Genomic DNA, 14,322 nt, shown 5'->3' with positions numbered 1-14,322 from the left:
TTATCAGTGGCATGTGTAAACATTTTAATAAAATGGAGAAAATTGATAAATTAAGGAATATAAATTCATTTTCTAAATTATACATGTATTTAAAGTCTGATATTTTCATTATAATGTTTCCTTTTCCAAAATTTGCATTTATAGGATCATTATTATTGAGGATGTTTTATGACAAGTCTTATTTGATCCATCAGTGATAAATTTTTATTATAAACTCCTTATTGACTGGGTTTGTTTCTTTAATACCCTTGGGTCTACTGTAGAACTTAGCCCAATACTTTGCACATAGGAAATGGTAAAATATTTGTTTAATACAGTTGCTCTCAAGCATTCCATGTATAACAATGTCATGATGTATACACTATAGCTGTATTCAGAAATTAATGGGCTATAGTGATAGATAATAAATTTCTATTCAGTTTTTCAAGAATGTTTCATTATATGTTTTAAAGAAATTGACATATTAGGGTAGTAGCAAGAAATTCATATTTCTAATTAGTGTGCTTATTCTTAAAACTTAGAAATATCTATTGTGCTGTTCAAAGTAAAATTGAAATAACTAAAAATAGAAGTTATATGGACTCTTATCCTATTAATTATTTTCCACTACCCTAGGAAATAGCAGCTTTTAAAAATAATAATGAAAAAGGCTGATCCTGTCTTCAAACTTTACACTAAACAAAGAAGTATAAAACTTTTTGACAAACCATTTTTCCTGTAATGTCGATAACTTTCATTTTGAGTTTTATTGAAAAGGTTTGTGTTTTGATCTCAGATTAAAGGAAACTTAGGGGAGATAGGGATGAAATGTACTGCAGTGGGGCTTGCAGGTTAAGAAATAAGTTTTCTACTTGAATATCCTTGCAGAAGATGTAGAGACTGGAGGCTCCTACCTTGTGGTGTCTGCATGCACAGCACCGCAAGGGGAGAGGGTCACACAAGATAGGCCTTGGCAGCCAGCCTTCAAGAAACCCTAGACGGGAGTCAGACAGGAGCCAGAAAAAAGCCTCTCTCAAAAGATTAAGAGTTTCATCAGAGGACTTATAATGCAATTTAGTAACCTTTAAGCTAGAACTTTTAGTTTTTCATTTATTCTTTTTTTGTTGTTGAAGTATAGTTGATTTACAATATTGTGTTAGTTTCAGGTGTATAGCATAGTGGTTCAGTAGTTTGGCAGATTATTCCATTACAGGTTATTATAAGATAATGGGTATAATTCCCTGTGCTGTACAGTATGCCCTTGTTGTTTATCCGTTTGATATGTAGTAGCTTGTATCTGTTAATCCCATGCTCCAAATTTGTCCCTCCTCTCTTCCTTCTTCCCTTTGGTAACCATAAGTTTGTTTTCTATATCTGTGAGTCTGTTTCTATTTTGCATGTATACCCATTTGTAGTATTTTTTAGTTTCCACATGTAAGTGATATCCTATGGTATTTTCTTTCTCTGGTCTTCATTTATTCTTATTTATTCCACTGCCTAGAACACTTTCCTTCTCTCCATTGTATCCCTGCCCCACAAACAGAGGCTCTCTGGCTTAGCCATACTTCTTTAAGCCACAGCTTAGATAATATGTCCTTCTGAAAGCATCCACTTTCCTCACATTTGGTTATAGTGACCCTTTTCCTATTTCTACTAGACCCTGTCATTCCTCTATCATTGTTCACATCACTCTGCACTGTAGGTATCTATTTACTTATTAATCTCTCTGCTGGACTCCAGATCTGTGGGGACAGAGACGAGGACCATCTTGTTTACTGTAATATCTCCAGCATACTTCTGACACAGAAGAGGTGCTCAGCAAATATTTGTTGAATAAATGGATGAATATAAGTATTTATGTATATGTGTATTATATTTTAGATAGCTTCGTAGTGCAGAGGAGTATTTTACTAACAGCTCCTGGGACATAAAAGAAAGCTCCCTATGAAACCTCTAATTAATACAGGCAGACCTCGGAGATATTGCAGGTACGGTTCCAGACCACCACAATAAAGCAAATATCTCAATAAAGTGAGTCACACAAATTTTTTGGTTTCCTGGTGCATATAAAAGTTATGTTTACCCTCTATTGTAGTCTGTTAAGTGTGCAATAGCACTAGGTCTAAAAAAAAGTCCATACATTAATTTTAAAAATACTGTATTGCTCAAAAATGCTAACCATCATCTGTGCCTTCAGTGGGTTGTAATCTTTTTGCTGGTGGAGGGTCTTATCTCAATGGTGACGGCTGCTGAAGGCTGGGGTGGCCGTGACAACTTTGTAAATAAGATAGCAGTGAAATTTGCCGTATTGATTGACTCTTCCTTTTACAAACAACTTCTTATACTATGTAATGCTGTTGGATAGCATTTTTACCCACAGTAGAACTTCTTTCAAAATTGGAGTCAGTCCTTTTAAACCCTGCTGCTGCTTTGTCAACTAAGTTTATATAATATTCTAAATCCTTTGTTGTCATTTCAACAGTCTTCACAGCATCTTCAACCAGGAATAGATTCCATCTCAAGAAATCACTTTCTTTGCTTATCCATAAGAAGCAACTCCTCATCTGTTAAAGTTTTATCATGAAATTGCAGCAGTTCATTGAATTGAATCACAATTCAATCAGGCTCCACTTCTAATTCTAGCTCTGTTGCTGTTTCCACCACTTCTGCAGTTACTTCCTCCACTGAAGTCTTCAACTCCTCAAAGTCATCCATGAGGGCTGGAATCAGCTTCTTCCACATTCCTGTTCTTGTTGATAGTTTGACCTTTCCCCATGAGGCATGGATGTTCTTAATGGCATCTGGAATGGTGAATCCTTTCCAGAATGTTTTCAGTTGACTTTGCCCAGATCTATCAGAAGAGTCACTATCTATGGTAGCCTTATGAAATGTTTTTCTTAAATAATAAGACTTAGAAGTCGAAATTACTCTTTGGTCCATGAGCTGCAGAATGGATGTTGTGTGGGCAGGCATGAAAACAACATTAATCTAATTGTACATCTCCATCAAAGCTCTTGGGTGGCCAAAGTGCATTGCCAATGAGCAGTAATATTTTGAAAGGAATCTTTTTTCTGAGTAGTAGTTTTCAACAGTGGGCTTAAAATATTCAGCAAACCATTTTGTAAGCAGAGGTGCTGTCATCCAGGCTTTGTTGTTCCATTTCTGGAGAACAGGCAGAGTCAATTTAACATAATTCTTAAGGGCCCTAGGATTTTCAGTATGGTAAATGAACATTGGCTTCAACTTAGAGTCACCAGCTACATTAGCCCCTGATGAGAGAGTCAGTCTGTCCTTTGAAGCTTTGAAGCCAGGTATTGACTTCTCTTCTTGAGCTGTAAGAGTCCAAGATGGCATCTTCTTCCAAAAGTAGCCTGTTTAGTAGTCTGAACATTGGGAGTGTGTTGTTTAGTGTAGCCAGCTCATTGTCTTGGTTTGATCTTCTGGATTAACTTGCTGTAGCTTCTGCATCAGCACCCTCTGCTTCAACGTTTATGTTATGGAGAGGGCTTCTTCCCCTAAACCTCATAAACCAACCTTTGCTCCTCCAAATTTTTCTTCTGCAACTTCCTCACCTCTTTCATTTCTTCATAGAATTGAAGAGAGTTAGGACCTTGCTCTGGATTAGGCTTTGGCTTAAGGGAATGTTGTGACTGGTTTGATCTTCTATCCAGACCACTAAAACTTTCTCCATGTCAGCAATAAAGCTGTTTCACTTCCTTATCATTCGTGTGCTCACTGGAGTAGCACTTTTAATTTCCTTCAAGAACTCTTTTTTTTGCATTCACAGCTTGGCTAACTGGTGAAAAAGGCCTGGTTTTGGGCCTGTCTTGGTTTTTGTTTTGTTTTGTTTTGTTTTGTTTTTTGCGGTACACGGGCGTCTCACTGTTGTGGCCTCTCCCATTGCGGAGCACAGGCTCCGGACGCGCAGGCTCAGCGGCCATGGCTCACGGGCCCAGCTGCTCTGCGGCATGTGGATCCTCCCGGACCGGGGCACGAACCCGTGTCCCCTGCATCGGCAGGCGGACTCTCAACCACTGCGCCACCAGGGAAGCCCTGTCTTGGCTTTTGACACGCCTTCCTCACTAAGCTTAATCATTTCTAGCTTTTGGTTTAAAGTTAGAGACATGCGACTTTTCCTTTCACTTGGACACTTAGAGGCCATTGTAGGGTTGTTAATTGACCTGTCTTGGGGAGTAGAGAGGCCTGAGGAGAGGGAGCGAGATGGGACAGATGGCCAGCTGGTGGAGCAGTCAGAGCACAAACAACATTTATTGATGAAGTTTGTTGTCTTGTATGGGCACAGCCGTGGCACCCCAAAACAATTACAATAGGAATGTGAAAGATCACTGATCACAGATGACCATAACAAATATAGTAATAATGAAAAGACTTGAAATATTGCAAGAATTACCAAAATGTGACACAGACACAAAGTGAGCAAATGTTAGAAAAATGGTGTCAGTAGACTTGCTTGATGCAGGGTTGCCACCTTCAATTTATAAAAAACCACAGTATCTTCAAAGTACAATAAAGCGAATCACGATAAGACGAGGTATACCTGTGTTCATGGTGCTCAGAAATTCCATTTATCCCCCAAATCCTATAAAACTTTTTGCCTTTACCCAGATCTCTGACCTCACACCTGATTAGGTGCTCGTTACCACATTTGAGGCTCTACTCAAGAAAATCTTTGGAGGAGGAAAATCACTGCGCATACATGGATTCATTCATTCATTCATTCAACAAGCATTTATTAAAGGTTTATTATATACAAAACACAAGGAGTACAGATTTGCTCAAGACATGTAATCAGTGACTCTAAAAAGATCCTGTTTAGGTTTAGTTGTACAAAAGTGTTTACATCCATATGTGAATGTTGTTAGAAAACAGAAGCTATATTGCCCAGAGGACTGTCACTTTCTTCTTAGTTGTCATAAAGCATAGAGCCTAATTTATTGTGCAAGTGTGGTAATGTGCTCAGCTCTGATGCCTGAAAGATTTTGCTCCATTTGTTCCCTTTAGAACAGATTTTTTTAAATCTGTATTTCCTTAATTTGGCCCTGTGGGTTTTAGCCCATTTAGAACTCACCAGGGTACAAATCTCAAATAAAATGAGTAAAATAAAAATATTGTTATTAACCATAGTTTAAATGGGTAATAAAATTTTCTAATGCGTTTAAGTAGAAATTCTGGATACTTGCTTACGTATCAATAGAATAAGATCGGGAAGCTATGTAAACTTTTGGTTAAGAACGCTTCAGGTAGGACTAGTGTTTTTCTTTAAAGATAGTTCAGTCATGTTTCTTCTTTCTTAGTCCTCCTCCCAATTCATGGTCTTCCTACCACATATCAACCTACCAGATTTGAAGCTTAGATTCTAAATAAAAATGTGAAAACATGGCACAAGGTGTTTTCCATTGTATTAGTGGCAAATTAACCTCTTCTTTCTCCTCAAGAAAGGAAGAGAAATTTTCCTTTAGAAGATTATTTGAATAATGCTAAATTTCTTTTTAGTCAACAACAAAAAATTCCTGCACATAAAGTACTCCCAAAGAAGTCCAGGTTAGTGCACAGGACAAAAGTCCTGTTAATTGATATACAGTCAGCCTTCTGTACCCACGGGTTCCCCATCCACACATTTAACCAACTGCAGATTGAATATTAGGGGAAAAAAATTCCAGAAAGTTCCAAAGAACAAAACTTGATTTGCCACACACTGTCAACTATTTCTGTAGCGTTTACATTGTATTTACAACTATATACATGGCATTTACATTGTATTAGACATTATAAGTAATCTAGAGGTGATTTAAAAGTATATGGAAGAATGTATATAGGTTACATGCAAATACTACAGAATTTTATATAAGGGGCTATAGCATCCATGGATTTTGGTGTGTGTTGGGGTCCTGGAACCAGTCCCCTGCAGATACTAAGGGAGGACTGTATATCGGGGGTTCTATAGTAGAGGCTCTCATTTCTGGCTGCATATTAGACTCTTCCCTACGTATTTATAATACTCAGCTGGTGAATGCTCTGGATTAACTTTTGGGGGGCCAGGGGTTGAGACTCTGAAGGAAATTATTGCTTTTCTCTCCTCTCCCCTCAAAATGTATATACCCACAAAATACTGCATTGTGGACTTTCTGAAGCCCATCTGTGGACCTTGGTTTAAAGACCCCCAGCTGGGGCTTCCCTGGTGGCGCAGTGGTTGAGAGTCCGCCTGCCGATGCAGGGGACACGGGTTCGTGCCCCGGTCCGGGAAGATCCCACGTGCCGCGGAGCGGCTGGGCCCGTGAGCCATGGCCACTAAGCCTGCGCGTCCGGAGCCTGTGCTCCGCAACAGGAGAGGCCACAACAGTGAGAGGCCCACGTACTGCAAAAAAAAAAAAAAAAAAAAAGACCCCCAGCTGTAGATCAGCCCTAGGTGATACCAATGAAGCTGCTCCCAGGACCACACCTTGAGGACCAGTGCTGTGAGGATGGCAGTCATCTGTCTTACCAAGCCCTCCAGGTGATGCTAATGCATGCCAAAGCTTGAGAACTACTGCCCAATAGAAATGCCTCTAGGAAACTACAGTTTAATAGTATGCTTTTGTCTCAATTGAGGGTTGAGATGTTTATTTTAAAAACAGCCATATGAAGAATGACTTGTATCTCTTGTAAATCCACTCTTTTGGTATTGAATGCTTTTTGTAGTGGAGGTATATTATTATATATTTCTCTTATAGTCAAGTTCTAGAAAAAACTTTATCTCCCCTGATGAACTGGTAAATTTATTATGCTGTTTGCTTATCTTACATTACTGTTTGCATTTGTCAGCTTTGCTGTCAGAAGGTGGAGATAGAGCTCAATTTCATACCCCATTTTAGCAGTTATTCTTAGCCTCTTTTTCCTAGTATAATTATCGGCCCCTTATCCCCATTTCATGTGTGTTCTTTTAATGAAATGGCTTTTCTGTGGCCATGTTAAAGGATAATTTTCAAAATGGCAGTCATGGCTCTCATACAAATATAGCATGAACATGTGTCAAAGACCTTATGTAACTTGTGAAGGATTTTACAACTAGCTCAAAGGAGCCGAAGAAAAGACACATATAGGCAATTGCTGAATGTGAAAATGAATTTACTAATAGGTGCAGAACCGGTCAGTATCTATAAGGCAGTAACATTTAATGATTAGAATCATCTCTTGGGAGACAGGATGAGGCATCAGTTGCATCTCCACAGGACAACCTTCATTTGCAATTTTAATGGCTGAGAATCATTTGATTACTATCAGTTTTCTATAACTTTAGAGTTGTAAAATAATCCAGTCAAAGACATTGGAAGGCATAGACCCCTATAGAATCAGGTAACCCTGTGGGGCTCTAGGACAATGCCAGCATTCTGCTGAAAGAACACCTAGCAATCTTTTTGCTGATTGCAATCTTTCACAGTTTTTCCTGACAGCAAGGTAAGGAGCAAAGAAATGAGTCCTCATATAGGAGACTGAAACGGAGAAAGAGGATCTTCGGTAGATGAGGAAGGAGATATCCTGTTATCGTCTTCTCATTCTCTATGCTGACTCTGGCCTTGAAGGAGTCTTCATGGCAGGAGTGCATTCCCAGGGATGGGAGGGAAAGATGGCTTGTTGTGGAGAAGCAGGATGAGACCTGGGAAAGATTCCTTGCTGTGTTTGACAAGCTAAAGCAATGAGTAGATCTCATCCAGTAAAGCAGATTTTTTATTATCATGTCATCTGTTTGTTTATTTTTTGGTCTTTTTGTTAACCCTTATTTTTAGCAGTCTTTTTTTTTTTTTTTTAAATGTCTTTTAGGCTGGCCTCAGATAGGTAGTTTGGGAAATTAAGAAAAAGCCCCAGGGGCTTCCCTGGTGGCGCAGTGGTTGAGAATCTGCCTGCCAATGCAGGGGACACGGGTTCGAGCCCTGGTCTGGGAAGATCCCACATGCCGTGGAGCGGCTGGGCCCGTGAGGCACAACTACTGAGCCTGCGCGTCTGGAGCTTGTGCTCCGCAACAAGAGACGCCGCGACAGTGAGAGGCCTGTGCACCGCGATGAAGAGTGGCCCCTGCTCGCCACAACTAGAGAAAGCCCACGCACAGAAACGAAGACCCAACACAGCCAAAAATAAATAAATAAATAAAATTAAAAAAGAAAAAGCCCCATGTTTACCCTAAGTTATAGAATGCCTTTAAGGCCATTGGGGTGGTGATGGTAATTAATGAGTGCCCCCTAACCCGAGACCCACAGCGACCACACCGTCACCTTTCTTTACCAGGAAGTCTCTACAGTGCCTTCCTTAGAGAATCTGGAGCTGCACTGTTAGTTTACTAAAGTGCTTCTTACCTTATTATTTTTTTAATTGTTAGCTTTTTAAAACTTATAGCACTAGATGGGGTTTAATTAATTAGTTAATGGAGAAATAGTGTTTGCATTAATTTGAGTCAATCTGTTCATAATTCTGTATCATTGCAGTTTTAAGTCTTTCTCATATTACCAATTAATGTAGTACAGAATTATGAACATTTGCTGATTCAGTGGTCTTGACATCTGTTTATAAGTTCTAAGTAATTAAGAAGCTGGATTGAAAGGTGCTAAATAGGGATTCAGAAAGGTAATTTACGGATACCTTATATTAGAAGCTTACGTCTCATTTCTCTGATCCTTTTCTCCATAGTAGTTGACACTTAACATACAGAAAGGCCCAGCACTTGGAAAAAAATATACATAGGTGAGACGGATAAATTTGTATAATGATCTTTATATTCCGTGGTATAAAAATTTACAGTTGCGGGCTTCCCTGGTGGTGCAGTGGTTGAGAGTCCGCCGGCCGATGCAGGGGACATGGGTTCGTGCCCCTGTCCGGGAAGATCCCACATGCAGAGCGGCTGGGCCCGTGAGCCATGGCCGCTGAGCCTGCGCGTCCGGAGCCTGTGCTCCGCAGCGGGAGAGGCCACAACAGTGAGAGGCCTGCGCACCGCAAAAAAAAAAAAAAAAAAAAAAAAAAAAAAATTTACAGTTGCAGGATTAGGCAGATGATGAGTGTCAGTTGGCCTTTTGTGAGGCACTATTTTCAGTGGACAGACTCAACAGATTTAGGTTCTGGTTCCAACTCTGCTGCTCTAGTGTGGTTATGAGAAAAAATTAATCTCTGCAATCTTAATCTATAAAATACATTCTTTGAGCTAATCTTCATTGTGTCATTGTTATGACATGGAACATGACATGGTCCATGCCCTCAAAGAGCTGAAGACACATGTGTCAATAAATAAGCACAGCTGATTATTATAGGTACAGTGAATGACTTCACAGAGGAGGTAATGCTTAAATGGATTCTTCCCAAAAGAGGTGTCATCTCCAGGCAAGACAAGGTGAGGGGCGGAGGGAAAGGGAAGGAGAAAGAGGTTATTCAGGGTAGGGGATCAGTGAGAGGATAAGAGCACAGAGGCATGAACAAGATGCCAGGATTTGAGTGTGTGAGCCTGGTGCAGTGAGAATAAAAGAAGTGGGTAGCAACCAAATCTTGAAGAGTCTGGTTTTTAATGCTTAAATGAAAAAAGTTTGACTGAAAGGTCTCTAATGCTTTCTCTAGCTTGGATTCTGATCTGAGATATTGTTAATGAATGATAAGGAGTTAATATGTTCTGATTAATCTGAGCAGTTCCTGTATTCTGTAGTGACAGCCAGGTAATTAGATTGACCAGGACTGTGAGTTCCCTTATATAACTTTCAGCCTTTGCAACCATTAAAGGATGGGAAATACAGTGCAAATAACTTTGGTCAATTCCCTCTCCTGCTACTTCATCCTTCATGTTACTATCTACATTTTTTCGTTTCTTCTTCTTATTTTATTGTGGAAAATTTCAAATGTATAAAAAGCAAACAATAGGATAATGCACTTCCATTATCCAGCTTCAACAATTATCAATCAACATTCTTGTTTTGTTTATTCCTCTACTCATGTCCCACTCCTCATTCATTATTATTATTGCTATTATTGTTGTTGTCATTATTATTCTTACTATTTTTAGGTATCATCTACATACACTGAAATGTACAAATCTTAGATATAGGTTTTTGACAGATACACTTGTGTAATCTACATCCCATCTCAATACAAAACGTTTGCATCTTCCTCCAAAATTCCCTTGTACCCCTTTCCAGACTTTCCCTAGCCCCATCCCTCCCTCCAGCTGAAAAGACAAAACAAACCAAAGCCCTAGTTTTTTTTTTCATCTTAGATTAGTTTTGCCTGTTTTAGAACTTATATGACGGAATCTCCTGAATGTACTCTTTTGTTTCTGGCTTCTTTCCCTCCACTTATTATCTGTGGGATTCATCCATGTTCTCGTGCCCATCAGTAGTTCCCTCCATTGTTTTGCTTAGCAACATTCTGTTGCACGAATTTACTACAATTTGTTACCCATTCTTTTGTCTGTCTTTTGGTTGTTTCCAGTTATGCGGTATTGTGAATGAAGTTGCTGTGTACATCCTTGCATACATTGCTTTGTGAAGATGTTTTCATTTCTGTTGGAAACCCCTCTAGGAATGGAATCACTAGGTATATGTTTAACTTTATAAGGAATGGGCAGTTTTCCAAAGAGTGGTTATACCAGCAAGGTATGAGAGTTAGAGCTGCTCTACATCCCTGCTAACATATGATATTGTCTATCTAAAATTAAAATTTTAGCCCTTCTTATGAGTAAGTAGTGGAATCTCATGGTGGGTTTTATTTGCATTTCCTTGCTGCCTAATGATGGTGAATATTTTTATGTGCTTATTGGTCATTCATATATCTTTTTTATCTGTTAATAAAATTTTTTTTATTTGTGTTGTCTTTTTATTATTGAGTTATAGTTGTTCTTTATATATTGTGGATACAAGTTCTTTGCCAGATATATGTTTTGTGAACATTTTCTCCCATTCTGTGTTTTGCTTATTCGGTTTCTTAGCAGTGTCTTTTGATGAGCAAAAGTTTTATTTTTGATTGAGTCTAAGTTATCTAATTTTTATGGTTATTGCTTCCTGTTTAAGAAATCTTTACTCACCTTTAGATTGAGACTATATTCTCCTGTGTTTTCTTCTAAAAGCTTAATACCATTAGCTTTTATATTTCAGTCTGTGGGCCATCCATCTCAAATGAACTTTTGTTTATGGTGTGAAGTTGGGGTTGAGTTCATTTTTTTCCATATGGACATCCAGTTCTAGCATCATTTGTTGAAAAGACTCTTCTTTCCCTGTTGGATTGTTTTGGTACATTTGTTGAAAAGCAGCTGTCCGAGTGTGGGGTCTATTCCTGAGTATGTTCTGTTCCTTTGACCTACTTGTATATCCTTATTCCAGTATTGCATTGTCTTGATTACTGTAGTTTTATGATAAGTCTTGAGTCAGACAGTGTAAGTAGTATAACTTCGTTGTTCTTTGCCAAGATTTTTGTGGTTATTTTAGGTCCTCTGCCTTTCTACTTCAACTTTAAAAGTCACTTTCTCCATTTCTATTAAAAAGCCTGCTGGGATTATGAATTATTTATAAATTATTTGGGGGGAGAATTAACTTCTTAAATACTGAACCCATGAACGTGGTATATTTTCCATTTATTTGGGCCTTCTTTAATTTCTCTCAGCTGTGTTTTAGTGTGGACATTTTGCATATCTGTTGTTAAATGTGTTGCTAAGTATTTTGTTATTTGATGCTATTGTAAATTAATTTTTTGATTGTAATTTAAAATTTTTTCTTGCTAGTATACAGAAATATGATTGATTTTATATAGTAATCTTATACCCTGAGACATTGCTACACTTACCAAATTTTTAACACACAGTTCCTGAGCACCATGAACTATCTTCCCTTCATGTTTTTATGTGACTTTTTGGACTCGAATGTCCATATCTCCCATGTCTGCCCCTAAAGAGGGCCAGTGTGAATGCCACGGCATTTGTGAAATCTTCTGACACTGCCCCAGTTGGATTCAAAGAGTTCCTCCGCTGAGACTCTCTATTAGAGCACTTTCCACTTTTGGTTTTGAATGAGCCATTCTTTGAAGGCAAGAGCTATACTTTACCTCCTTTTTTATCCCCACAATAGCTAGTATGATGCCTTGGTTCACAGTTTAGGAATGTATCTTTTCAACATTTATCTCAGGACCTATAGGGAATTATGTAGCTCTGCCAGGAAATCCTTACAGGCAACTTCAATCATTTGGAACCAGTCCCCAAAGTGTATCTTAAAAAGGGAAAATAGACCTTTTTTCAAAAACGTGTCCCTGTGTACTTCCTATTTAAAGAGATGTTCCCTGCTGGATGATCTACTTACACTCTAAAAGACTTAGGCTTTTCTGCCAGTTTTGAACATTTGTAGATTATGTTTCCTTTTTGTTTTCAGGTGGCTGACTGTGCTTGGGATGAAACAATAAAGATATATGATCCTATTTGTCTTACCATGCCTGCTTGAGATAAACTACTCAGAAACAAAGGATATGACTGAAGAACTGCTTAGCAGGAAATAAATGATTGATAACATAGAGTTTATGTTTTTATATACTATTCAGATTGAAAATTGAAAAATGTATTCTGGAATCAGTTTTGAGGAAGCTGATAAAGACTTTGGCTCACTATTTAAGCTTCTGGTACATGAGCCATATTTCTTAAAATCCTAAGGAATATTGAAGTTATGATATATCTTATAGTATCTATTAAAATATAACCTTTCTAGTATAAAATGGATTAAAATATGAGAGATCTATAGATTATATTGATATATTTCATTTTTAATTTGCCATTTTTGATGAAAATATCACTGCTGTTGATAAAAATCTCAATAAACTGCATCCCTTGATCATTTATGATTTTATGACACCCCCAACAAGGTTACTTTTTCTAATATAGTATATATATATATATATATATATAACACTATATAATATAGATATACCTGTGGTTCAGTAACAGGGCTCTAATAATCACTGATTTATTCAGCAGTTATTTATTGAGCATCTACTGTGTGCTTGATACATGGAATGAATGAGATTCTTTCAAGGACTGGTGTCTGTCATGCTTTAAGAACATGGATTCAGAGAGTTAAGAGCTTACATGTATTTTACATTTATTCAAATATTTTTAGATATTATACCCATGACCCTATGTCTCTCTTCCTATTTCTCTACAATCAGATTTTTAAAAAACTGGTCACTGGGCAAAAAGTCTTAGGTCCCACCAAGGTTTCAAGCAATTACCCTTGAAACTAAGTAATGAAAGCCCTAAGTAATGCTGTAAACCCTCCTTACTACCTCCCTAAGTCTTGAAAAACCTTTAGGTGTGACGACCTATAAAGAATTAGGTTAAAAGGGAAAAATTAGTGGAATAGACAACTTTGCATAACACTTATGTTTTTATATAATGTTAAAATAAAACATTATAAATGGCGAAAATTGTCATTAAATTTTTAACAAGTTTTTGAGATTTTTTTAAAGAGCAAAATATACTTGTAGTAATCAGAACAAAGATAAATGTAAATGTATGTATATTGTCTAATTTACATATTTCCCTGTTTACTTGTTACAGAAAAAAAAGTAAGCTTACAAAACACAAAAACAAGCCCACAGGAACAAAAGGAGACATAAAGTGGAGCCAGGAGTGGGCTTGAAAATATATGCCTTAAAGTCCCAGAAAGTTGCCACTGGCAGCATAAATGGGAAGTCTGGTCAAGTACACAATGCTGCCCAAGGCCTGAGGGCAAGGACTTCGTCCTAATCCCTGGCTTGGCCCTAGCACCATGCCTGGCACGTAGAAAGTGCTCAATGCATATTTGTCAAATGAATGAATGGTCTCACAGAAAGTATAACTCTTTTCAGTTCTTAGACCAATCAGTGCTAATTGTTTTTGAGAGGCCCCCATAGAGAGGACACTGCTTCACATGAATGTCTTGTAAGGAACAAGGTGCTCAAACACATCCTTCGATGGGTCACGATGATTAGGTTGGTTCGTAGAGCTGCTCTGTGTTGCATGCAGTTCAATAAAAGTGGGTTCACAGTGAATGTTCTCTGTATCGGCAGAATTTATAATAGACCTTTTTAAATACCTAACCCAGATCATATTTACAGTGAAATGAAATTACTTATTTTTCTTTTAGAATGCAAGAGATTTTATTAAAATAATCTACCATGTATCATTTGAAACAAATACTTGTGATTTAAAAACTAATATCTCTCTTGATTTATTTCCCCTCTATTTCAGGGAGGTTAGAGATGTTTAGAACCCTAACTTCATAATACTTAACTCAGGTGCTTGGAGTCTCTCAATCTGAAGGAGGGTGGGTGAACATTTCTTCAGTGAGTTCCCTGAGC

General features: G+C 37.9%; 1 protein-coding gene across 1 annotated transcript in view; it reads left to right on the top strand.

The window, feature by feature from the left end:
- The window catches only part of PEX7 (peroxisomal biogenesis factor 7), an 86,296-nt gene extending 72,796 nt beyond the window's left edge, over nt 1-13,500 (top strand). Inside the window, exon 10 of the mRNA XM_067701963.1 lies at nt 12,363-13,500. Coding sequence (XP_067558064.1) covers nt 12,363-12,431 — 69 coding nt within the window. The 3' untranslated portion in view covers nt 12,432-13,500. The remainder of the gene's footprint in view (nt 1-12,362) is intronic.
- Nucleotides 13,501-14,322: the final 822 nt, after the last annotated feature.

This window comes from Pseudorca crassidens, chromosome 13, assembly GCF_039906515.1.
Source record: "Pseudorca crassidens isolate mPseCra1 chromosome 13, mPseCra1.hap1, whole genome shotgun sequence".
NCBI lineage: Eukaryota > Metazoa > Chordata > Mammalia > Artiodactyla > Delphinidae > Pseudorca > Pseudorca crassidens.
The sequence above is the reverse complement of the archived record's forward strand: the minus strand, read 5'-3'. Positions and strand labels throughout refer to the sequence as shown.